This window comes from Parastagonospora nodorum (assembly GCF_000146915.1).
Source record: "Parastagonospora nodorum SN15 chromosome Unknown scaffold_11, whole genome shotgun sequence".
Lineage (NCBI taxonomy): Eukaryota > Fungi > Ascomycota > Dothideomycetes > Pleosporales > Phaeosphaeriaceae > Parastagonospora > Parastagonospora nodorum.
Genome location: NW_001884559.1, coordinates 50,157 through 71,934, shown reverse-complemented (window position 1 = coordinate 71,934; position 21,778 = coordinate 50,157). Strand labels below are relative to the sequence as shown.

The window sequence follows — 21,778 nt, the reverse complement described above, 5'->3', positions numbered from 1 at the left end:
CGAATCGAGTTTTCAACGTCGAAGCAACAGTACCCGCTTTGGTAGAGGGAACTAGTTATGCTGATTCTCGTGAGTAGGTTTCTTACTTGATCTTAAAGGCATATAAGTCAATCCTATGCTTCGTCGTCTGAATGCTAAGATAAAAGGCGGTATCGGCTGGCCGTGTCTGTGTGGAAGGCACGAGCGAAGAGATATCTGAAAGCAGCGAGATAGCGGCCTTTTGGGTAAGTGAATCAAGCTCAGTCTCGACTAGAGATAGGTGCCAGTGAGGTATGCATGTACCATTTGATGTAAGTCTTGTATTGATGTCTTACATCAGGAAATTGCACAGCATCATCTTAGGCGTCAAGCTACAGGTATTGAGTCACGATGGCACGGAAATTGCGGTGTTCAAGATTGTGTAGTTCTGAAAGGTTTGGACATGAAGTCTGGGTCTATTGTGCCTTTTGTGGTGGAGACTTCCAAGTCAAGGACCCGCCCGTGTGGTATAACAAACCACATATCTAGGGTATATCATCTCTCATTTGCTATGGACACGACCAGAAGAAACATAGACCTCTGAGAATCATCTCAGTTAAAGTCGTTGAGGTTGTGCAGGCTGATGTCCTGGCTCTGTGAAGGCCTCTTCTCCTCACTGTGGCCATTGGTGTTACCTAGAGGGTCAGCAGCTGCTGTCATTATCTTGCTGGCACCGTTGACCGCCTCTCCGATGCTGGTTGCGCTATCATCGGATGGAATGACATTGCCATATTGGTCGACGGCCTGCGCGTTCGGTCAGTCGATGTCATGAGACAGCAAATTTTTTCAACTTACAGCACCCTTCGCAGCTATGCGGATTTGTTTCGAGTCAGCAACGCCATGCATGACGGCCTCACGCGCCTTCTCCATGACCTTGATCTTCTTGGTCTCGCCCCGGATACGCTCAAGATGCTCGAAGTAGCCGGCGTCTACAGGCGTAACATATTTGCCGCAAAAGACACCAACTTCGAACTTCTGTGTTTTGGGGTCGCGCGGTGAGAGGCTGGCACAAGCACGCTCAAGGTCCTCCAGGGTCTGGAAGATAACGTCGTCGGCACCAATGTGCTTCGCGACTGCTGCTGAGTCACGATCATGCGCAACAAGCTCTGAAGATGACGCTAAGTCGATACCATAGATATGCGCATTGGTGATGGGCGGTGCACATGATGAGAAATAGACCTTCTTAGCACCAGCTTCCCGGGCCATGAGAACGATCTCTCGCGATGTGGTTCCACGGACGATGGAGTCATCCACAAGCAAGACGTTCTTGCCGGCAAACTTCTTCTCCATGGGGTTCAACTTCGCTCGAACGCCCTTTTGGCGTTGGGCTTGCTCAGGCATGATGAATGTGCGGAAGATGTATCGGTTCTTGACGAAACCAAGTACGTATGGCTTATCGAGCGCTTCGGCAACGCATACGGCGGAAGTGATGGCAGTCTCTGGGATGGGCATGACGACGTCGATTCCTGCCAACTTCTCTGGGCCCAATTGCTTCTTGATCGTTTCGGCGAGGGTGAAGCCCATGTTGCGGCGGCTTTCATCAACGTCGATGCCATCGATGACAGAGTCTGGACGGGCGAAGTAGACGTATTCGAAGATATCGGGGGTGTAAGCCTCTTGCTTTGCGACTTGCTTGAAGACGGGGTCCTTGCCCTTCTCGATGATGACGGCCTGACCCGGGAGGATATCCTGGAAGTCCTTGTAGCCGCACTGCTTGAGGGCAACGCTCTCCGAGGCCATCATGTAGTCCATGCCTTGGCCAGTCGCGGACTTTCTTGAGCCAAGGACCATGGGGCGGATGCCGTAGGGATCGCGGAAGCCGATGAGACCAAATCCTGCAGACTGTTAGTATTGCATCTTGATGTTGCAAACCATGTAGGCGTACCAGCAAGCATAGCGGTGCATGCCCATCCGCCCGTGCACAGCTTGTACATGCGCTCCAGAGCAGCGAAGCAGTCGTCGGCATTGATTCGCGCCTTGCCGGTCTCGTTAAGCTCATCGGCGAAGATGTTCAGCATGAGCTCGCTGTCGCTCTCCGTATTGATGTGCCTGTGTGCCTCGTGGTCGAGCCGTTCTCGGAGCGCGGGCGCGTTGATGAGGTTACCATTATGCGTCATGCATATACCGTACGGGCTGTTAACGTAGAATGGCTGTGCCTCTGCATTCGCGCTGCTGCCGGCGGTCGGGTAGCGAAGGTGGCCGAGGCCCATGAAGCCAGGAAGGTCAGAAACACGGGCTCCGTCGTGGAAGACCTTGGAGGCCATGCCGTTGCCCTTGCACTGGTGGAAGCGTCCGCCAGTACTGCAGCTGACGATGCCGGCCGCATCCTGACCACGGTGCTGGAGGAGATACAGCGCATCGTGGATCTCTACAGACGCCGATTGCGATTTTCTATACTTGTTAGTAGACTCGGGGTAGATGGAGATTTGCGCGCTTACGGATCGCCGTGGATCACAGCAATAATTCCACACATTGTGGGTGGATAGCAAGGTCGAAGAGGGAATAGGCGGGTAAGTCTAGGGAAGCCTGTTAGTCTTCGGAATTGGTCGCGGGATAACGGCTGGCAGTAGCGGGGGTGTTGGTTCAGGAAGTCGTTTTGAGCTCATGCTGAAGTCGCAAGTCTAACATCTAAAAAATGACGATCTCATCATGTAACACGTGAAGGAAATGGTAAGCTTTTACAGCGACGTACATGTACTGTCTTTTGCAGGTTCGTTCTTCAGGAACCGTGAAGGTGGGGTGCGACTGGAATTATACGGCCGGCGACTAGATGGACTAATCCATCGGTATATGGGCGGTAGTCGACTGCGATTAAGGACAATAGGTCCCGGGTGGGAGGGGCGCTGAGATACATTGTTTTTGGAAGGAAGGGTAATGGGCAGAAACGCGTGCCCATATCCAAATTTTTTAAAGCTTGGCGGGGTACGGCGAAGTACTTCCGATCGCGCTCGGGGCCCGTGCTGCCTCGTTATGCTTTCGCAACTTACTTACAACATACAGCCGACCAGGAAGCTTCAGAGTATCCTGGAGAAGAGTGAAGCGATGGAATCTTTGGCGTCATTTAACGACAGACCTGTCTCGACCCTGAAAACATGTTGCGAGAGGTTTCAGTAGCTTATCTTTCACACATTTCAAACGTCAGGTTTCGTCAAGCAGTTACCCAAGGCATAGTGTTCCACATCAATGCAAGATCCAAGAGAAGTGGTCTGTTTTTTGAAAATCATTGTCATTTCACTAAATCGTGAGCTGGTGATCCGATAGCATTGCTAAGTAGCAGCCTTGGGGATTTGGAGAGAACGGACATATCGCTCGACAATGACCTTCGTCATCCAATCGTGTACAAAATTTGCATTGCAAACCCCCAGCGCGGACGCTTAGGTAGCGCCCGGCACGTCCCAAATCTTGCCGAAAGGATCGTTGTGAGCATCAGTGACGCGGTTGTACTCGGCGGATTGCGCAAGGTAGTTTGCGACTGGCTCTCCATAGAGGCGGCTGATGAAGGCATAGGCAGCGTCGATACCCGCAGAGACACCTGAAGATGTGAAGATGTTGCCATCCTCTACCCAACGAGCGGTAGGGGCCCAGGTGACGTTGGGACCTTGAGCGACTGCCCAGGTCCATGAGCGCTTGTTGGTGGTTGCGTTCCTGCCATCGAGGATGCCGGCTCGAGAAGCGATGGTGGCGCCAGTGCAGATTGTGAGGATGTATTTGAGCTTAGGATACATGGCCTTGACAAAAGCGATTTCTTCCGTCATGTTGTTGCGTGTACCGCCGCCACCAGGGATGATGAGGACTTCAATCTCGCCCGGGTCCGTGGCGGTCATGTTGTTGGTGGCCATTGAATCATGGCCTTCGTGACGAGCGCCCAAGCGCATTGCGCGTTTAGTGATAGCATGATCACTAGGGCCATCGTCGCGGTCTTTGGGCTCCTTCCCTCCTCTTAGGTACTCCTGAAATGTTACCGTTGGCACGATCTTTTGCTCCATGCTACCAGCCATCTTCATGCCAGTTGTGGGAGGCGCCATGGTTTTGCTGAGGACGGAAAGGTACATGGTGGTAGTGTTTTTATAGAACATGGCAAGGTTGTTGAAGATGTCCATGGGTCCGAATACATCGAGAGCCTGGAAGTGGTCGAACACCAGTAGACCGAAATGGGTAGGTAACGTGGTAGTGTTGGTAAACGGAGGTTGCGGCACTGCCCCAAGAGCGAATGGAAGCGCTACAAGCAGCGAAGCTATGCCATTGAAACGCATGGCTGTCGCGTGGCTGTCGTTGTTGATTGAGGTTGTGTATGTGGTTGAGACCTGTGGGTAATTTTGATGAAGAGGACAGTAAGGGCTCCTGTGAAAGGGCGATGTAAGGGATTGTGAAATCGAAAGTGAATACCCGAGACTTCACGGTGAGATATTGCTCGACCCACATTGTTAAACACCAACCTACCTTTATACCAGTGCATAAAGCGAACAAATGGAGCGTGGATGCATTACAATATCCACTAAAAAGTACCAGCTCCACCCGTTTGGTTTTAATATGTCTTACATGGAGCTATTGGCGTTTGTAGACTAAGACAGCCCTACGGCGCAGTAGTGGAGCTCGGGTAGGCGTGCCAGATGACGTGAACCAAACGATATGTAACGCGGCAAGCACATGTATTGGGCCTCACTGTGCGACACACGCATGTCGCTCATTTCAAAATTGGGAGTCATTGAGGCGCAGGGCATACTTGAGAAGGTTTGAGCGACTTCTGGTTAATATGACGAAGAGTAATCCGCGTGTATGTGGAAATTCTGGTGCTCCCAGGAAGCCATCGGTGTGCGTCTGGGAGATTAGATGAAGCTGAGCGCTCGATATTGAGATGCCAGATTAAAATAGTGTGGGGAAGCGTGGGTAGCACAATCTTCCAGGGATGGCAGCTCGTTCATTGGTCCGTTGTGTGATGTTTCCCGGTTCAGGTCATCCAGTCGACTTGTTCGAGGCGTGCAGACGGACCACGAATTGAACCGGCCGCATTCCAGGGCGTACTCGCCATATGTCGCATGACAAAGCAGCTCGAGTTCTCGTGATCCAATGCTCTTGTTCATTCATTCCAATCCCGTGAGTATTCTCGGTGGATGTATCAGCCATAATTTTGGACGCCTGTGATGGAAAAATCGATCGAGAGTCAGTGCACAATCCGGGCTTCCACGTGGGCGTGTCGTGTTTGATGGCCCGGAGGTGCCAAGCAAGGTGCAGCCTCGTGGGAGTTAGGTAGGTGGACTTTAGGCCTAATCGTTACCATTGTGTTCGCTTGAAGACGTCCTTGATGAACCAAAAGAAGAGTCACATTGGGAAGGTGACTGTGAGCTGCGGATCGAGAGCGCACGGATATTTGTGTGCACGCGTGGGCGAGAAGCTTGGAAATGCCGTCATCGCCGAGCTGCATCTTTCCCACCACATGCAGACCTGCACAACGACACAACCTGCAAAGCATCATTCGTTCAGGCTTCAATGCATGCAGCACCTGCTTTAGGACACCCTGCCTCCACGAGGTAGATTATCGCGCCCGCCATGAGCCGCAGGAGGCCTGCCATCGACACAAGGAAATGGTAATCAGTCTCTAGTGTAAACATGGAAGTATCTGCAATTGTATATACTAACGTTGTGCAGTATGTCGTCACGTGGAGCACTCCCTCTTGCTCAATATAGACGCCAATGATGACTCTGAAGACGCACGCTGACTGGCTTCGCAGCGTCTGTGAACCACTACACGACCTTCCCCACCGCACCACCTCGAGATCGCGGCCGACAGGACATTGGCAGCGGCGACGAATCCGAAGACCGCCACCATGAATCGCCGTTACCGACGCGACAGCTGATTGTGCTGGCCATCATAGCTCTCGCCGAGCAGACGGCACTCAACTCAATCAGTCCCTATCTCCCGGAGATGACCAAACACTTCCCGGAAGTAAAGGAAGGGCAGACTGGCCTCTACGTCGGGCTCATCGCGTCGTCGTTTGCGCTGGCGCAGTTCACGACAAACTTCTTCTGGGGCTGGCTGTCGGACAGGATCGGGAGGAAGCCCGTCATCATACTTGGCACCTTCCTCACCATGTGCTGCTTTCTGGCTTTCGGATTCTGCAGAACACTCTGGCAGGCCGTCATGGTGCAGGCCTTGATGGGCTTGGTCAACGGCAACTCTGGCGTCGTTTCAACATGCTTGGGTGAGATCACGGACCGGACCAACCAGTCGCGCGCCTTCACATATCTCCCCGTGGTATACGGGATCGGCGGCATCACAGGACCCATTGTTGGCGGCTTGCTGGTTTTCTACAAGAACCCGCTCAACAAGAGCCAGAACAACCCATACCCCTATCTTCTGCCCAACTTGTTTTCGGCTGCGGTGCTCGCTATCGATCTAGTGGTATGTATGCTCTTTCTGGAGGAGAGCCACAATGAGGCAAAGGATCTGCCACCTATTGGTAAGCGACTGGGCAACTTGTTCGCGTGGATGTGGCAATTCACGAGCTCGTCACGGCCAACCTATGTGCGGCGCCTGTTCGGTAAGCGCAAAGATCATCACATCCCCGACATCAACGGCACAGAAGAGGAAGATGACGAGGACGACGGATCAGACATTTCAGGCGAGTCAGCACCGACGCTGTTCCCCCATACCAACGGCGAGGTCCTCTCGCGAAAAGAGATTCTCAACCGCGATACCGTGCTCCTCCTCATCACCTACTTCATTTTCCAACTCGCAAACATATCCTACAACTCGCTCTACCCTATCTTTGCCGAAGAACTTCCGCCTACGGGGCGTGGTCTGAAACCCGAGGCTGTTGGGCTGTCGTTGTCTTTTGCAGGCGCTATAACCATTGTGTTCCAAGTGGGCATATTTGGTAGGCTCCGTAACAAGATGGGCAACAAAGTGGCATACAGAGTCAGCTTGGCGCTGTTTGTTGCTGCATTCATCTTGATGCCGTGGGTGGGCTACAAGAACAGCGACCCGTACAAGGGCATCGGGAGCGGCGCAGCTTGGCTTTGGTTTGAGCTCGGTGTAGTTTTGGTGATCAAGACAATCGCAGGTGTCGGTGGTTTAACGGCTGCCTTGCTCTTAGTAAGTCCCCTGGTCGCTGGTGGAATCTCATCATGCAACGTGCTAACACTCTGTTAGATCACCAACTCTGCACCAAACCACAACGTTCTCGGCACCTTGAACGGCTTGGCACAAACACTTTCTGCTGCTGGTCGTGCGGCAGGACCATTCATCTCTGGCTCGCTCTTCACTGCGGCAACCAAGATTCAGCCAAAAGGAGAGGCACTGCCTTTCGGAATCTTCGCGGGCATTTCGCTCATTGGGTTCTTTATGAGCTTTGGCATCCGTGGCGCAGGGCTCGAGGACGATGACTGGAGCGATGAAAGCGAGGAAGAAGAGAACGACGACGAAGAAGAAGTTATCGGGGAGAGCTCGAACGAGCGAACGAGTCTAATACGAAAGTAGGCCATTTGTATCTGTTGTCAATAGGTTCGAATTTGTTGCCTTGTCATACCTTAGACTCTCCACCAAGCGCAGCGTTGCTATGTCACTGGTAGAAATGGATATAGATCATTGTGGTCCTGCATCACGCAAGTATATATTGTACAGTATCTATGAATAGACAAAAGCAAAACTCGGATTGATTCATATCTCCGTCGGTCAGTCGCTGTGCAAGAGCCTGGTGGTAGGAGCTCGCGTTGGGTTGCGACTCGCCAAGATCCTCCCCTTTTCCAGTCGATCCCGCAATCTGACCCAACACAACACGGTGTTGACGCCCATCACAATCAACATTGAGGATGAGATTCTTGATGACGCCCGGATTGAGTATTCGGGACCTTGGCGCCCAAAGCTGAGAAGGAGCTGGAGTAGTGGGGAGGCCTACCGCTGACATGAGCGCTAGAGCCACGGGCCTTTTCCATGTGCACCGCCATGTCGTCTCAAGGCCCGTTTCCGCTATCCGAATATCGCGGATACGGGATCGTCATAATGCCGGAACTTTGAGATGATGAATGTCGAGGCGCAGCAGATCGCAATGGTATTGGCCCGATATACGCAGCAGCAAGTGGACGTCGAGAGAGAGAATAATACCGCACACGCTGCGTCTCTACAATAAGCACTACCATCAGCGATGACTGGTCTTCTCCCAAAAAGCTCCACGACGCTGCCTGACTACGCCACAAGCTGAGTTCGCAGCGTCCGGTCCGTCCTCAAGCTTGGAGCTGAAAGCTCACGCATCGTCTTGGCACCTGCACGTGTCCGCCCAAGTACGCTCAATTGGTACAGGCCAATACGAATGCAGAGCAGTGTTATTCTCAGCCCCAGGTTATAGCTGCAGGTAGCTGTTGGCATGAGGCTTCTCTTAGCTTAGCTTTAGCTTTTCCGCCGCCGTCCCTGAGTGGTGTACGGAAGGGGACACTGCAACCGACGGCGGAACAGCCACAATGCGGTGCAATAGACTTGCGCTAGTGAGTGCGTTGGTGCTGCAGCGGGCATGGATCGAGCCCTAAGATGGGCCACGCTTGGTAGGGCCGTGGGGATGTTTGTGCTTGGTATGCTGTCTTTTAAGGGCTGCATGTCGCCGTGTTGATAATTGTTAGTTCGGTCGACATCGTTCTTGTGGAGCTGTTGTCAACGGAGTTCTGCGGTCTCTTTTCCTCATCGGAGCAGCGAAGTAGGCACTGGGGAGATTTAAGATGGGGCTCACATTCCATGGCCATAGAGTATGTTGGATGCATAACTGTCTGTGGGCTGGTCGAGCATCACGCTAACATTTGCCAGCGCGATGTGTACGCTTCCCGAGCTCTAGTCGAGCGATCTAATATACCTCAAATTTTGGAACTAACATTCCGGTAGCGATAAAGAGAAGCATCTCAAGCGTCTTCACCAAACCACACCATGGATTGAATCCCCGCTTGTAGGCGCAGATCACAACTCTCTCGTCTTCTCGCAGCGATCCGAAGCCAACAGCATTGAACTGTTCTTCGATCTCTTCTTCGTAGCCAATCTCGCAACTTTTACGGCATACCACTCCATCACCGATGGTGACTACCTACTCGGGTACATTGGCTTCTTCGGCATTCTATGGTCGACATGGTTCCAGATCACGCTACACGATGTGCGGTTTGCTAGAGACTCGCTGTATGAGCGCATCTGCAAGACAATCCAATTCATCTGCTTTGTGGGCCTGGCGCTCGTGGGCTCGCAGTTCAATCCTGCAAGTCGCAAGGGAGACAACATCGTGAGTACGATGACACTGGGCGGGTACTGATGAGCTAATATTTGGTAGAACTTCCGCATCCTGTGCTATACACTTGTAATCTGCAGAGGGCTGCTGGCTTTCCAGTACTTGGTCGTGCTCGTAAGCTCCTCAAAATGATATCCTGTCATCTCCTACCACGCTAAATCCGATAGTTCTTCACATGGAGAGCCCGCTATGCCAAGCTGTATCTCCCGCTTGGTCTCATGTTCCTGACCTATGCTGTCGCAATGGCTGCTTTTGCTGCAATGACACCAGCTTTCAAGGGCGTTCAAAACAAGCACCACCTGGTCTACCTGGTCTGGTACGTCGTTGCCGCGGTTGAAGCCATTGCAGTCATCAGTATCTCTTCCTGTTGGCGCATGCTCAGCTTCAAGAAGACGCATCTGATGGAGCGTATGAGCCTACTCACCATCATCGTCATTGGTGAAGGAGCCATTGGAGCGACCAAGACTGTCAGCAGACTGATGGGCAAGCATGGCCTTGATGTTGAAGGCTGCTTCTTGATCATGTGCATCATCATCATTCTAGTGAGAGGACTTTCCTAGAAAATATCTCCAATCACACACTGACATGTTCAGGTCTTCATCTGGGCTTTGTACTTCGACAACTTCCCGCACGGCCACTACGGAACCATCCGCCAACAAATCTGGTCTCTCCTACACTTCCCCTTCCAGCTCGCCATCGTCGGCGTTGTCGAAGGGTCGCAACAACTCGCCATCGCTCGCTACACGATGAAAACCATCTCCAAAATCGGCAAGGAACTGACCCAGCTTTGCGACGTGGAAAGACTCGATGGGACGGAGCTCCGCGACGGCCTCCTATCCATCCTACACTACTTCGAGCTCGACGGCAAACTCGAAACCATGAAATTTTTCCACGACGCGCAGTCGGCCATTTTCAAAATGGGCAACAGCACGGGTATCTGCGCAACGGTGACAGATGACTGGCCGCAGGAGCTTTGGAACGTGAGTTCCTCGATATCCAACGGCCTCTACGTCGGTCTGGGCATAAAGATCCCCGTGAAGAAACTGGAACACGGCTTCCAGCCCCTAGACATCGCGCTCGAGAGCTGGGAACTCGTGTACATGTACTACTGGGCATGTTTCTGCGTGCTCATCCTATGCCTGACAATCTTCCTGTTCCTAATCCGCCGCCACAAGGTGGACTTGTTCGACTACACATCCATCATCTCGCGGGTCATTGTGCTGGGCGTGGGCTCCGCGCTGCTCGGCTTGTACGCGAACAAGGCTGCACTCTACGCCGCGCTGCAAACGGCATTACTGCTTCCGATCTGCGTTATACTCCTCTTCCTCGTGCTCGTGTCGGATAAGTTGAGTTCGATGTGGTGTAATTCGCGGCTGAAGAAGAGCGGAGAGCCGTATGTGTTGGAAGTCGAGGAGCATCATCACAAGGACAGCCAAGTATATGCGCATCTCGGGCATGGTCAGCATAGCTCTGTGCATCTGGAAAACGGTGGCAAGAGCGCGCATTATAGTATGCATAGTTATTCGGATTCGACGCCGCTGGCGACGAGCACCGAGTATCATGGGCACCATGGGTTTGCGATGGAGTCGCTAAGCACGCCGCCGCTGTTGAGCCCAGAGCATACGACGACGCCGGGAGCGAAGCCAGTTGGGCCTGGGGAATACATGCCGGCTGGCACGGGACGAGAACATTCCGTCTGAGTGTGTTTACCACGGAGACGAAGATTTTCTTTGTCATTTGATTTTAGAGTCGGTATGGTATCTATTAGCGAGGCGTTCCATCTGGGGTTTACAGCGTGGAACTAGGCATGAGAGGTAGACTTTGAACGAGGCGGTTGCATGCGTCAACATGGAAGCAGGCATGAGAAACGCAGTCACCCCTAGCAGTGATGAGTCTTCTGCGCCAGTGATATATTCGTGAGCTTCACACTTACAGCGATAAAGCCCAGGCCAGAAGATATTGCCACGGCACCACTTCGACCTGCTGCGCAACACAAGCTCGCCAACATCCATCACACGCATGAGAAAGAAACAAGTAGCGGAGTAGAACTGATCCATCCATTCAAAAGCTCGTTGGGTATCTATAGCGCTCATCCCATCCCCTGCAAAAGAAAATCCTCGCCTCATTACTCTCTGTCTTGATGCACTCCGGGTATTCAACGTCCATTCTCGCCGCGCACATCAAATGTTGGTGGTTGATGTGGCTACATGCCCGTCTTCGGGTTGACGGGCCCGCCTCAGACTCTGCTCGTATGCGTCGTCCTGGTCTTGCGCCCACCGCCGCCGCGGCCGCATGTCAGGCAGCTGATGATGATGCCGAACAGAGAGACGATGGCGTTGATGATGGCCTTGAGACCGGCGGCAATGGCGTTGACAATGGCCATGATGCAGTTGCCGATGGTGCGGAACACAGATTTGATCTATTTCACATTAGCACTTGCGAATCGCTGGCGGCGGCTATCGTGTATGTAGAGACGTACGCATGATACAACGGCGCCCATAGTTGCGGTTGTTGTGGAGTGATGGAGTTGAGTGGGAGTTTGGTATATCGGTTGTGGAGTTGGGAGAGGTGAAGCGTTGTTTCTCGGTGAGGTGAGAAGATTGGGGTTTGTAGTGGGAGGAGTAGTGTGTGCTGGAATGTGTCACAAAACAAACAAGCCTGCGCCTGCTCTTCCCTTATATCCACTCCTCTCCAGGCGAACGCGTTGTGACGTCAGTTGCGCAAACGCCCTTGCACTCGCACAACCTTCACGCGCACGCGCCCTTGCCTGGCGGTGGGTTCCAGTTCCAGCCCCAACAGCGCAAATTTCCCTTGCAATCCCAATGACAACGCCATTACCCGTCTAGCCTGCTGCAAACAGCCGACACATGGCGTAAAACCTGCCTGCTCGAGTCCCCGATTCGGCATCGATGCGCAGACAATTACCGTTTGGAGGATTGGCATGCAGGCCTCACCCCGGCTTGTGCGCCACAGCACTGAGGTCATTGCAAATTTCGATGCGGCAGAAAATCGACAATTTGCCCATGTCGCATGTGGCTGGGGCCATGGAGAAATGCGCGAGACATGCGCGAGAAATGCGCTTTTCCATCGCTGGTGGGTGCGTGACATGCACATCCGTCGCGCCACATGTTGCCGTGTCCAACGGCTGTGCGATGCCACCCTCCTTCTCCGCTCCATGGCATAGTCTGCTCGCTGCATGTGGAGAGGGCGAGTGACGTAGCTGTGGCTTCATCACGAATACGGCCTCTTTTCTGTGCGCGTCAGCTCACCGCGTTCTCCATATGTCCATCAGTGGGGTTCCGCATGGTGACGCCACACGTTGCAAGGGTCCCCGATGCGGACTGCTATCGAGGCAGGAAAAACAGGGCAGCAGAGATTTGAGCCAATGTCTCACCACGTCTTCGCTGCTGCAAGCCAATATGCGGTCATGCTTCTCGCCAGATTGTTGAGGTGAGACGAGATGAAAGGCAGTTTCATGCTGCTAAATAAACTTCCACGTCTAGCGCTGGCGTTGCGTCACGCCGTCTTTGCGGGAGGCGAGAGCCGCGGCATGCACCAAATCCTAAATTTCACTTCACATTTCCTTCATCATGCACAATCTTGCTTCTGCTTCGCCTTGATTACACCACTGCTTGTTCTATTGATTGTGCTTACTAAACTGTCATCGTGTGGTGATCCACCACGCACATCGCTGCGCAGTGTTATCCATCTGCAGCTTGAAATTCATATCCAACGCAGCACCGATAACGAACATGGGAAGATATGACGCAGTGTTTGCAATGCGGTCATTGCGTTGCGCCAAGTCCTGTCCGATAATGTCCTGGTTGCACCCGCAGGGAGAAGATGTCGCGTGGAGAATGTTCCGTCTATCGAGATTCCATCTTTGCTCTGTTGATTATGGTCCAAATCCTGTTGTTTGACCATGTCCTCGGAATCGTGGTTGCTACACCTTATCTCTGTTACTATACTCACACCTTTATTGCTGCTTCATGTCCTGTCGTTGCCGCTCATATTGCTTCGTCCTCTCCATAATCTCACCTCGTCCTGGACGTCTCTTGCTGCTTTTCCGCGGCATCGGTCGATGCTGTTTCTACTAGGTCTCTTGACTCTGCTCCTGGAGCATGTTGCTGCTCTCTATGCACATCGGCGAAATGGTTCCTTGGTCAGTCGCTGCCTCCATTGGCAGTGTGGAGCTCGACCACGAATGAACGCTAGGTTTGCGGCCAGACCGCTGAGCCGGGCTCATTCCATCTTTTTCCGCAAAAGGATGCAGGATTGGCTTGTACGCCGCCGATTCGGGTTGAATTGCAGCTGGAAGGAAAGATTCTGAACGTCCAACCACATTCTCGGAACCGCTCGATGCACCATCGAGTTGCGGTACTGTTACGCTCGTTGGGCGCTCGGGATATTCAGGCGTGGAAGACGTAGTCTTACTTAGTGTCTTTGTTCGCCCTGCAACCCGCGCTTCGGCAAAGTCATGCGACTTCCAGGTGGGACGATGGACACGTGCTGCTCGTGGCAAACTCGACTGTGAAGTTTGCGACGTGTCACTCCCGGCTCGACTTCGATGCAATAAGCCATTTACGGGTTCCACTTCATCCTGTCTGAGTACTGACGTTCTAGATACCGAGCAGTCGTTGTAGATCTCCTGCACGAACTCAACATCCTCGTCTTCGACCTTGGGTACGCGCTGGACCCGGTTCACGCTGAAGTATGAGCCTTTTTGTGCTTCTTGCATCGGCATAACGGATACTGAGCGACGTCGTGGAACAATGTCATCGGCCTGACCGTTAAGGTGCTTGAAGTACTTCTCGCGGACAGGCATCCATCCTCTTGGTCGTACTTCTTCCTGGTCTCGACTGACAGAGAAGGAGGTGGTGATGGCACCGCTTATGATCGCGAACAGAACGACCAACGTCAGCAGTCCCTGGATGACGATGATCACAATTCCGATCACAGTCGCCAAAATGCGGGGTAAATTGAATCGCATATCGAGAGTCGCAGCAAGAGCAGTGGTGGTTACTTTGCTGGAGCCTAGAGAGTATGCCAAGATGATGTTGAGGCGCTGACCTTCGAAGGGGCGAAGATAGAAGACAACGATGAGCGCTATACATTCGACCCCAAGTAGACCGAAGACCTGAATGAGAGGTTGACTGGAAGCTCCAGCCAAGAGGCAGGCCCTGGTGAACTCGTACAAAAGCCAGAGTGCGAAGAACCACCAGCGTGTCGGACGATATCGCGATACAAGCCAGCCAAACGACCGGATGAATTTCTCGTCGTCATGGACCGACTTTTCACCAGACGAGGATCGGAGAGTCCACCAAGGAATCGTCCCGACATATGCCTTATCCTCCGATCGCGAAGCCTCGCTCTGGCGTGAAACTTTGAACCATGGAATGAACTTACAAACTTTCCTTTCCTCAATGATCAAGGCGTTTCTCTCACACAGGTATCCTCCGCCACGCACCTTCCGGTAACAAGCAAGACCCGCCGCAGTACCTGTACCGAATACCACGAGAAAGAAGACCACACAAGCTACTGCAACAGGGCCTGTCGACCTCAGATAGGAGAGTTGGAACATTGAGACAAAGGCTGTCATGAAAAACCCGAGGAAGGCAACTCGCAAGACAGTAAGAGTCGTGTAACGGATGAAGTGAGCCCGAAAATAGGCCAGTGAGTCTCTTTTCAGCAGTCTCATCTTGCTGAATGCTTCCAACAAGGCTTTGAAAGTTGCAATTGAAGCAACGAGACAGACGACCAGTATCAGCGACCAGAGTAGGCACGTCATGAACGCGTTCGAAGCAGGTATTCGTTCTTGTGCAAGTGTCCCAGGAAAGCCAGAAAAGTTTCCGGGGATAGGAAGGCCGGGCTTCACAGGCTTTCCCGTATACGAGAAGTCTCTGCTTCGATCATCCATCTCTCGCTTGTAGATCACCTGGATACTGTAACCGTCATCAAGGTCCGGATTATTGACACCATTCCCTGTAGCGCCCAAGTGGGATGTGTTGCCTTTGTTGGATCTGATGAACTCATTGATGATGTTCTGCATGTGTTCGGAGTATATCATGCCGCCCGCACAAGCATAGTTGCTCCAGAATGAAACAAGGGCACCAGGCCACTTCATCGATGGGGCGCCGCTAAAATAGATGTGGTGCCATACAGAAAACACAACCATGACCGAAACTGAATGAGCGTAGTGTTTGCGCATCTCGACGATGTTATTCCCATAGATTGCTGTAGTAAAGGAGGAGATCATCGCTGTCGCCGTGAACACCCCTAGCACAGCGCCCACTGCAGTCTTCTGGCGGAACGTGTTTCCATTCATGATTTGCGCGGCATAGCAACCGATCTCAGCTTGCGTAGAGTTCGAGAAGATCCTCAGGATGGCCCGCCCTTCGAAGTCCGGGATGTATAACGAGATGTTCAGAATTCCAGAAACGTCGTTCTGGTTGACAGGAATGAAACCTTCAGCTTCAATCGTAACGCCAGCTATGACCGGGCATGCACTATGCGTATCAGCAAAAGGCGTTCATCAATGTAGGGCTGATCGCTTGCCTGTCGATGTTGGCACTGCACGGGTTAAAGGTAAGCTCGAATCGACTTTCACCATAAGCATACACCCCGATCGACATCATGATACTCTCGTAGACCAAAGCAGTCTGACCTTCGAGGTGGAATAGAACGGTCGTATTATCCTTGTGGTAGGCGGCATCAAAACGAGTGACGTTGATCAGACTTTCGCCTAAACAGTCCCCATAATCTGCAGTGTATAACGCGGGGCGCCTGTCATCCCTGACTCGGTACTGTGTCTCATCGATAGTAGCCACTACATAGCTAGGGTCTGTAGCGAGCGCGGTGGTTGCTGAGAAGAGGAGGCGAAGCCAGAGCGCACATGTCCCGCTGAGCTTCAGTAAGGGTAAAATGGTGCTCGAGGTGGATTGGTCGATAAGGCTGGCCTAGTGGTCACCTTTGGCAGAACGCAAGTGATTCTGCTTGAAAGGTAGAATTTTCCAGGCCAAGAAGTTGTCCACCAACCTTTTGTGATGCATTCAATTCTGGTATGGGAAAGTGATGCTGATGTGAAGCAAGAGTATCAAATCAGGGAGCGAGTAGATGTAGCATTGTGCGGAGAACTGAAGGGGTGACGGGTGAGATTTAGCTTGGTTGAGGTGGAATCGAGAGCTCATTCAATCACGGAAATGTTGGCCGTTATTGACGGCCAGCGTTCTTACCTTCACTCAGACGATACAGGTGCTGCCTCAGTGTTTTGGAAGGTACGATCGATCCCGCCACACTTCCTGCACTCCACTCCACCTTTGGTCATCTTGTAAAATTATGGAGCTGAGAGTGCTTACATTTACGAGTTTGATTTTTGGTAATTCGGATTTCTATACAAACAATCAACGACTCTATGCCACCCAGCCTACTCTCGCATCCTCACAGCGCAATGTGTGTCCACCACATGGTCAATTAGATGCTGATCCGGACCAGGTAAACCCTTAACCCTATCCAGCCGCCCCTTGCACAGCCTACAGACTGGCTTCTTATCGCGCCTCGCATGCACAAGCTGAATCCACGCCTGCGTGACGATCCCACATATGCGGTCGCACTCCGCCTCGTCATCGATCATGCCCAGAAGCTGCCCGAACTTCGCCTTCATCTCGCCTTCCCATTTCTTGCAGATATCGGTAACAACAGCCCTATTGTCGAAGCATGGGAGGTGAGAGTTTATACTGAGGCCGAGATGATGTGCGAGCGAGGAGGCCAATTTCATCAGTTCGATTTGCTGTGTCCGTGGGTCGGGCCACATTTGAAGTTGTGTGATGGAAATGGCGATGTGCTTGAACCGGTGAGTGTACTGAGATGCTGTGGCGATGCTATACGCCGCACTTACGCACATCTCAGTACATAAGACGACGCAGGACCAAAAGGGCGGGAGCACCAGTGTCTCGCCGGATTTCTGCACAATTGCAATGCCGTACTGGAGGTCGACTGCGTCCCAAATCGCACCGGAAGCCGAGCGTGCGAGCGCTTCGTATCGTGCTGTTAGCATGGTAGAGTTCTCCACAGAAGGAGGGTATGCGATGATGACTTGTTTGCCGCTCAAAAGCGTTATATAGCGGCGATTGTCGTAAACCTTCACGTCAAAGAACTCGCATGCTGGGGCGATGCTGACTTGAAAGTCAGTCTGGCCGAGAACTCCGTCGTTCTGCGAGGCTGATGTGTCCTTGCGGAGACGGTCGAGAGTGGGACATGCGGCGTGGATGATGGCGCCGCGGCTGGCATATGTCGGATTGAGCATGTTCTCGAGCAGGACCTTTGTGGCGTGGACGTCGAGATCAGAAGAGCCATGTGATGGGGCGAATGTGTACTCATTGTCACCCCCAATTTCGAGCATCATGATGCGCTGTGTTTGCGCGGGTGTGGGGAGGGAGGTCAAGGGGAGATTGTTTTTTCCAGAGAGGATGGGTGAGTCCCAGATTTCTTTGCCGAAGATACCTCCGCGATGGTCCTCTAGGTCTTGTTCGTTCAACTGGTAGAGTGTTCCGCGATTGGCCATCTTCAAGGCCTTTGCGAAGCGAGGTTCAAACTTCCAATGGTCGAGTTCAACCATGATGTCGATCAGGTCTTGGGTATGAAGTGCGGCTTCTTTCGGGGCCATCTTTGCTACTGTGGTAATGAAGAGCCCGATGAGAGATGTAGGCCGGGATCCTGAATGTCGCTCACAGTTGGTGGAGATGGCTATGATAGCAATGGGTATGAGATTAAAAGCTCCACGAAGCAAGTGTTTGTGAAACGCCTGATCACGGGAGTCACTGTGCGAATGGGGCTATCGCTGCGCCGAAGGCCTCACCTAGGGATCTTTCACATGAAAAAGTCACAACCGACAATCGCAAGTCTGCTCGGACTGTGGCAGTGACTTGCATGCCGATGATTGACGTGCACCTTCACGTCGACATCCCTAGACTCGGTCCATGGCCTCACTGGACACTCGCGGTCTCGGTCCGTGCCCGCAACGATATACCTCCACATACCTAAGATACTAGCTACTTCACGCCTACAGGATTAACACAATGTAGAGACCGCTGCTAGCCTGTTAAAAATGCAAGTCACTTCATATATCCCAAAGAACATGACTGCGCGGTTTTCGGCATGAGAATGGGCTTACGGGGTTGGAAATTCTATACGTTAAACTCGTATACCTTTTGCACGCGAAGACTGATCCATAATATCCCGCAATTTCCCAAACTTTACTTGTGTTTGCAATCGCAACATTGAGGCTCGCCCTATCACTGAGCCCCCTTGATGCACTTACTTGTTTTCCACATTCTTCAGCGCTGCGGCCCGATCCTTCCTTATCCGCGCCATCATAGCATCCCAATCTGCCTGTTGATTCAATGCTACGCTGCCCCTGTTTGTAGCCTTGTTGGGCTTCGACGCGGGTCGCGTCTTCTCTCTCATAGCAGATGGACTTCCATGCTCCAGGCCGGAAGTATACTTGTCGTCCTCATCAGAGTCGCTGAAGTAGGGTGTAGAGCGCTGCTTAGACGTAGGACTGAAAGGAATCGAAAGCTTCCGTCCCTTTCCTTGCTCTTGATGCCTCCTGGATATCGCATTCTCTTCCTCGAATGCCTTACGAGCAGCCGGACTCATGGAATCCTCGATAATTTGGCAGCCGCTACTCACGAAGAAGTCTGTTGTTGATTGCCCCATCTTTGGTGTGTTCTCGGGTGTGAGAGGATATGCTAAAGACGATTCTTCCTCGACAGTGACAGTCTCAGAAAGCTTGTTGATTGGTTCAGCGCGAGGCATGTTGATCGAACAAAGACAGTGGTGATGAGAGACGAGAATGTATGATTGAAGCGATTGGGTTTGTTAGGCTGTAGATGTAGTCATTGGTGAGCAAAGTAGGACATTTTGCTGATACCGATGCTTAATGTACCCTCGAGAAGAGATGCCTGGCGAGTGATACCTATGGTAATTGTCCGAGTTGTATGCTTCTGTTGCGTGAATTGCAAACTGCCTGCCTCTGTGAGAACTGCCTGGCCGAAGCTTGCTCCTTTCACTCGTACCATTTGTTCCAGCGTCTCCCTCATACCAATTGACCCAGCCTCAAACAAAACTGTCTCCCTCTTCTGAGCTGTGTGCTAATGAGCATAGAATCGACAATTTGCTTACAAACAAAGTGTAACAAGGCCAACCGGAATTACGATCTGTGCAGAACACGACTCCGTTAATTTTGACTTGCCGAACATTGTCAATGCATATCACGATGCCATTCCGGTGTTTGGAAAAGTTATTAGCGTTGTGCAGTAGCCTCTTAGAATCAGTCGTGACTGTAGCTAGCCGCATCTTCTTCAGAATGGTGTATTTGATAACTGATGATATTGTTCGGCGACGGTAGACTGGCAGATTATCAAAGCCGCAGGCGCAAAGCTGTCATCTCGAAGAGAGACAAGAGTAAACAAGGTCACCGAGCTGAACGACATACTCAAAAGAGGTATTGTATTGAAAAGGTTGCACAGGATTGAACTCCTGCGCCATCAAACGCTGTTTATCCGTATGCTTGCCGATTAGGTTAGCCTGGTACAACCACACGTGATGGTGTGATGCTCACTAGATTTTGTGCGCCGTGCAATGCTTTCCCCCTGATCGCTATGCTGCAGACAAAAAAGCGCAATGCGCAAATCAAAATCGTAACCGTGCCGGTGGACTCCGAGGCCTCGATTAAGCACACCTTCAGCGCGGCATGTGTACGCCAGACGTTGCCATGAGGGCGCCACTATCGCTCGTGTGACTTGAGAAGTAACTTGAGGAACACAATAGCCTTGAGGTAAATGCGCAACGCTCGGCGTCTTCGAACTCGGTCGGCCTCGAGCACTTTGCGCAAAACATTGGTGACCTTGGACGTGGCCAAGGTAGTTCGTCCTTTGCGGGGGCTGACAATGATGCCCATGGTTCGCTGCCCTACCGAGAGAGTGGCCGCAGCGGTAGTTGACGGCTCAGGCAGGACACCAACAGATGTGTCCTGCGTCTCGTGTGGCGTGAGAGGAGGACTGGCTGGCTGGCTGGTGATGTCAAGCGGCTCATACTCGAAGACTTCCTCGATGCTACCCAGCGTCGGTGAGAACAGAGAACGCGGACTACCGTAAGGAACATTGTGCGGTGATGACATGGCATCAGTTGTTGTGGGTTGTGGGTTGCGTGAGGCTGGAAGCAGAGGCGATTGTGGGAGGAGAATCTCTTGCAGCGAACGGAGTGCGACCAAAGCTGCCGCAGGCCGTGCGGGCCACGTTGGAAGCGAGGAGCGCTGAGAGGTGAAGGTGGTTTGTTTGCGAGCTCTGCCGCCTGGCGGGAATTCACGTTGCGGTGGTAGGAGCAGAACGCATGTTGAACAGGTGTTACCCGGGCTGTTGTGGCGGCTGATACATGAGAGAGTGAAAGGCAGACGACGAGAATGCGACAAGGCTGCGAAGGGAGAAAAGAGTGACTGGAGCGGTCAAAGGAAACTAGCTGCGTATTTAGTTGTCAAGTAGCGACCCCCGCATGTGAAAACGGTAGATTTCACTAGGCGTAGGGGACCCTTCCTTTGGTATCATGATGGAGAGTGATCGTGTGGACAAACAATGACTGGCCATCATCTCACGCGGCGCAGGCCGCTTCCACAATGTGTGCGGGTCTCAGGCAAACACAGAGCTGAAGTGATGAGCCGACTCGACTGTGTACAAGTCGGCCTCGGCGGTCCACGAACAGCGAACAGTGATTGGGAAGTCAACGGGTGATGTTGGACTGGAGCAATTGTGACGTTGGGCTCCGAACTACTGGGGCAATCTGGTTTGGCACGGCCGTGGAGGGCGAAGACGGGAACGCTAACACACGGGCCCGCACAATCACTAACACATTCACCACCACATGGCCCGGGATGCCAGGCCTGTCACTGAACGTGCAGCCCACGGCATCGCGTCGTCCCCTGTTGAACACACCAGCGTGGCAGCTGCAACCCGCGTCGCTGAGCCAAAGGCATTCTTCAGCTGGCACGCGACGTGTCGCTCCCTTGCGTGTCCTTCGGTAAGCGCCAGGACTCGGCTCCTCCGACAAGACACGTGAAGCGCACGTCAAGTATCAATTGATTGGTAACGATAGACGTCCAATGTCGTGTCGCCATTTGTGTAGCATGGAGGTACGGCACGTGCAGGTACATGCGAGAAGTACTCCGACCCCTCATCTCAAGCATGCACCAGCCTCCCAGCCGGGACTACAATGGTGCGAATAAGACAGCATCTGCGACACCTTGCTTGATATGTAGCGACTGCTTTACTTCCCCTTCCCCTTCCCCTTCCCCTTCCCCTTCCCCTTCCCCTTGCTTCCTTCTTGTTTCCTTCCATCTTCTCCATCGTCGAGAATAACACACCGCGGCCAAAATGACCTACACGCGCAAGCAGGTTGTGACGTGCCTCACGCATAGTGGTAATTTGTGTTCCCGTTACCATCTACCAGGCGAA

The 21,778-nt window shown here is 52.5% G+C and overlaps 12 protein-coding genes across 12 annotated transcripts; 4 read left to right on the top strand and 8 right to left on the bottom strand.

The window, feature by feature from the left end:
* Positions 1-570: 570 nt before the first annotated feature.
* Positions 571-2,491, bottom strand: SNOG_07306 (hypothetical protein; the record flags this gene model as incomplete). The annotated part of the gene is made up of 4 exons (XM_001797595.1): positions 571-762; positions 814-1,853; positions 1,904-2,409; positions 2,457-2,491. 4 exons carry the CDS (start codon positions 2,489-2,491, stop codon positions 571-573), a joined length of 1,773 nt encoding a protein of 590 aa, XP_001797647.1.
* Positions 2,492-3,392: 901 nt separating this feature from the next.
* Positions 3,393-4,440, bottom strand: SNOG_07305 (hypothetical protein; the record flags this gene model as incomplete). Its single annotated transcript, XM_001797594.1, has 2 exons — positions 3,393-4,322; positions 4,405-4,440. 2 exons carry the CDS (start codon positions 4,438-4,440, stop codon positions 3,393-3,395), a joined length of 966 nt encoding a protein of 321 aa, XP_001797646.1.
* Positions 4,441-5,625: 1,185 nt separating this feature from the next.
* SNOG_07304 (hypothetical protein) lies at positions 5,626-7,678 on the top strand (the record flags this gene model as incomplete). The annotated part of the gene is made up of 3 exons (XM_001797593.1): positions 5,626-5,663; positions 5,725-7,111; positions 7,169-7,678. 3 exons carry the CDS (start codon positions 5,626-5,628, stop codon positions 7,493-7,495), a joined length of 1,752 nt encoding a protein of 583 aa, XP_001797645.1. The 3' UTR covers positions 7,496-7,678.
* A 1,062-nt stretch (positions 7,679-8,740) lies between these two features.
* SNOG_07303 (hypothetical protein) lies at positions 8,741-11,016 on the top strand (the record flags this gene model as incomplete). Its single annotated transcript, XM_001797592.1, has 6 exons — positions 8,741-8,817; positions 8,885-9,292; positions 9,356-9,389; positions 9,443-9,817; positions 9,869-10,711; positions 10,795-11,016. The coding sequence occupies 6 exons, from the start codon at positions 8,741-8,743 to the stop codon at positions 11,014-11,016; spliced, it is 1,959 nt and encodes a 652-aa protein (XP_001797644.1).
* A 107-nt stretch (positions 11,017-11,123) lies between these two features.
* On the top strand, positions 11,124-11,567 carry SNOG_07302 (hypothetical protein; the record flags this gene model as incomplete). The annotated part of the gene is made up of 2 exons (XM_001797591.1): positions 11,124-11,191; positions 11,219-11,567. The coding sequence occupies 2 exons, from the start codon at positions 11,124-11,126 to the stop codon at positions 11,319-11,321; spliced, it is 171 nt and encodes a 56-aa protein (XP_001797643.1). The 3' UTR covers positions 11,322-11,567.
* Positions 11,512-11,775, bottom strand: SNOG_07301 (hypothetical protein; the record flags this gene model as incomplete). Its single annotated transcript, XM_001797590.1, has 2 exons — positions 11,512-11,694; positions 11,755-11,775. The coding sequence occupies 2 exons, from the start codon at positions 11,773-11,775 to the stop codon at positions 11,512-11,514; spliced, it is 204 nt and encodes a 67-aa protein (XP_001797642.1).
* Positions 11,776-12,225: 450 nt separating this feature from the next.
* SNOG_07300 (hypothetical protein) lies at positions 12,226-12,580 on the bottom strand (the record flags this gene model as incomplete). The annotated part of the gene is made up of 2 exons (XM_001797589.1): positions 12,226-12,495; positions 12,545-12,580. 2 exons carry the CDS (start codon positions 12,578-12,580, stop codon positions 12,226-12,228), a joined length of 306 nt encoding a protein of 101 aa, XP_001797641.1.
* Positions 12,581-13,368: 788 nt separating this feature from the next.
* Positions 13,369-15,907, bottom strand: SNOG_07299 (hypothetical protein; the record flags this gene model as incomplete). The annotated part of the gene is made up of 2 exons (XM_001797588.1): positions 13,369-15,781; positions 15,894-15,907. The coding sequence occupies 2 exons, from the start codon at positions 15,905-15,907 to the stop codon at positions 13,369-13,371; spliced, it is 2,427 nt and encodes an 808-aa protein (XP_001797640.1).
* Positions 15,908-16,698: 791 nt separating this feature from the next.
* Positions 16,699-17,937, bottom strand: SNOG_07298 (hypothetical protein; the record flags this gene model as incomplete). Its single annotated transcript, XM_001797587.1, has 2 exons — positions 16,699-17,115; positions 17,170-17,937. The coding sequence occupies 2 exons, from the start codon at positions 17,935-17,937 to the stop codon at positions 16,699-16,701; spliced, it is 1,185 nt and encodes a 394-aa protein (XP_001797639.1).
* A 650-nt stretch (positions 17,938-18,587) lies between these two features.
* On the bottom strand, positions 18,588-19,088 carry SNOG_07297 (hypothetical protein; the record flags this gene model as incomplete). Its single annotated transcript, XM_001797586.1, has 1 exon — positions 18,588-19,088. The coding sequence occupies one exon, from the start codon at positions 19,086-19,088 to the stop codon at positions 18,588-18,590; it is 501 nt and encodes a 166-aa protein (XP_001797638.1).
* A 970-nt stretch (positions 19,089-20,058) lies between these two features.
* On the bottom strand, positions 20,059-20,451 carry SNOG_07296 (hypothetical protein; the record flags this gene model as incomplete). Its single annotated transcript, XM_001797585.1, has 1 exon — positions 20,059-20,451. The coding sequence occupies one exon, from the start codon at positions 20,449-20,451 to the stop codon at positions 20,059-20,061; it is 393 nt and encodes a 130-aa protein (XP_001797637.1).
* Positions 20,452-21,188: 737 nt separating this feature from the next.
* SNOG_07295 (hypothetical protein) lies at positions 21,189-21,549 on the top strand (the record flags this gene model as incomplete). The annotated part of the gene is made up of 2 exons (XM_001797584.1): positions 21,189-21,344; positions 21,472-21,549. 2 exons carry the CDS (start codon positions 21,189-21,191, stop codon positions 21,547-21,549), a joined length of 234 nt encoding a protein of 77 aa, XP_001797636.1.
* Positions 21,550-21,778: the final 229 nt, after the last annotated feature.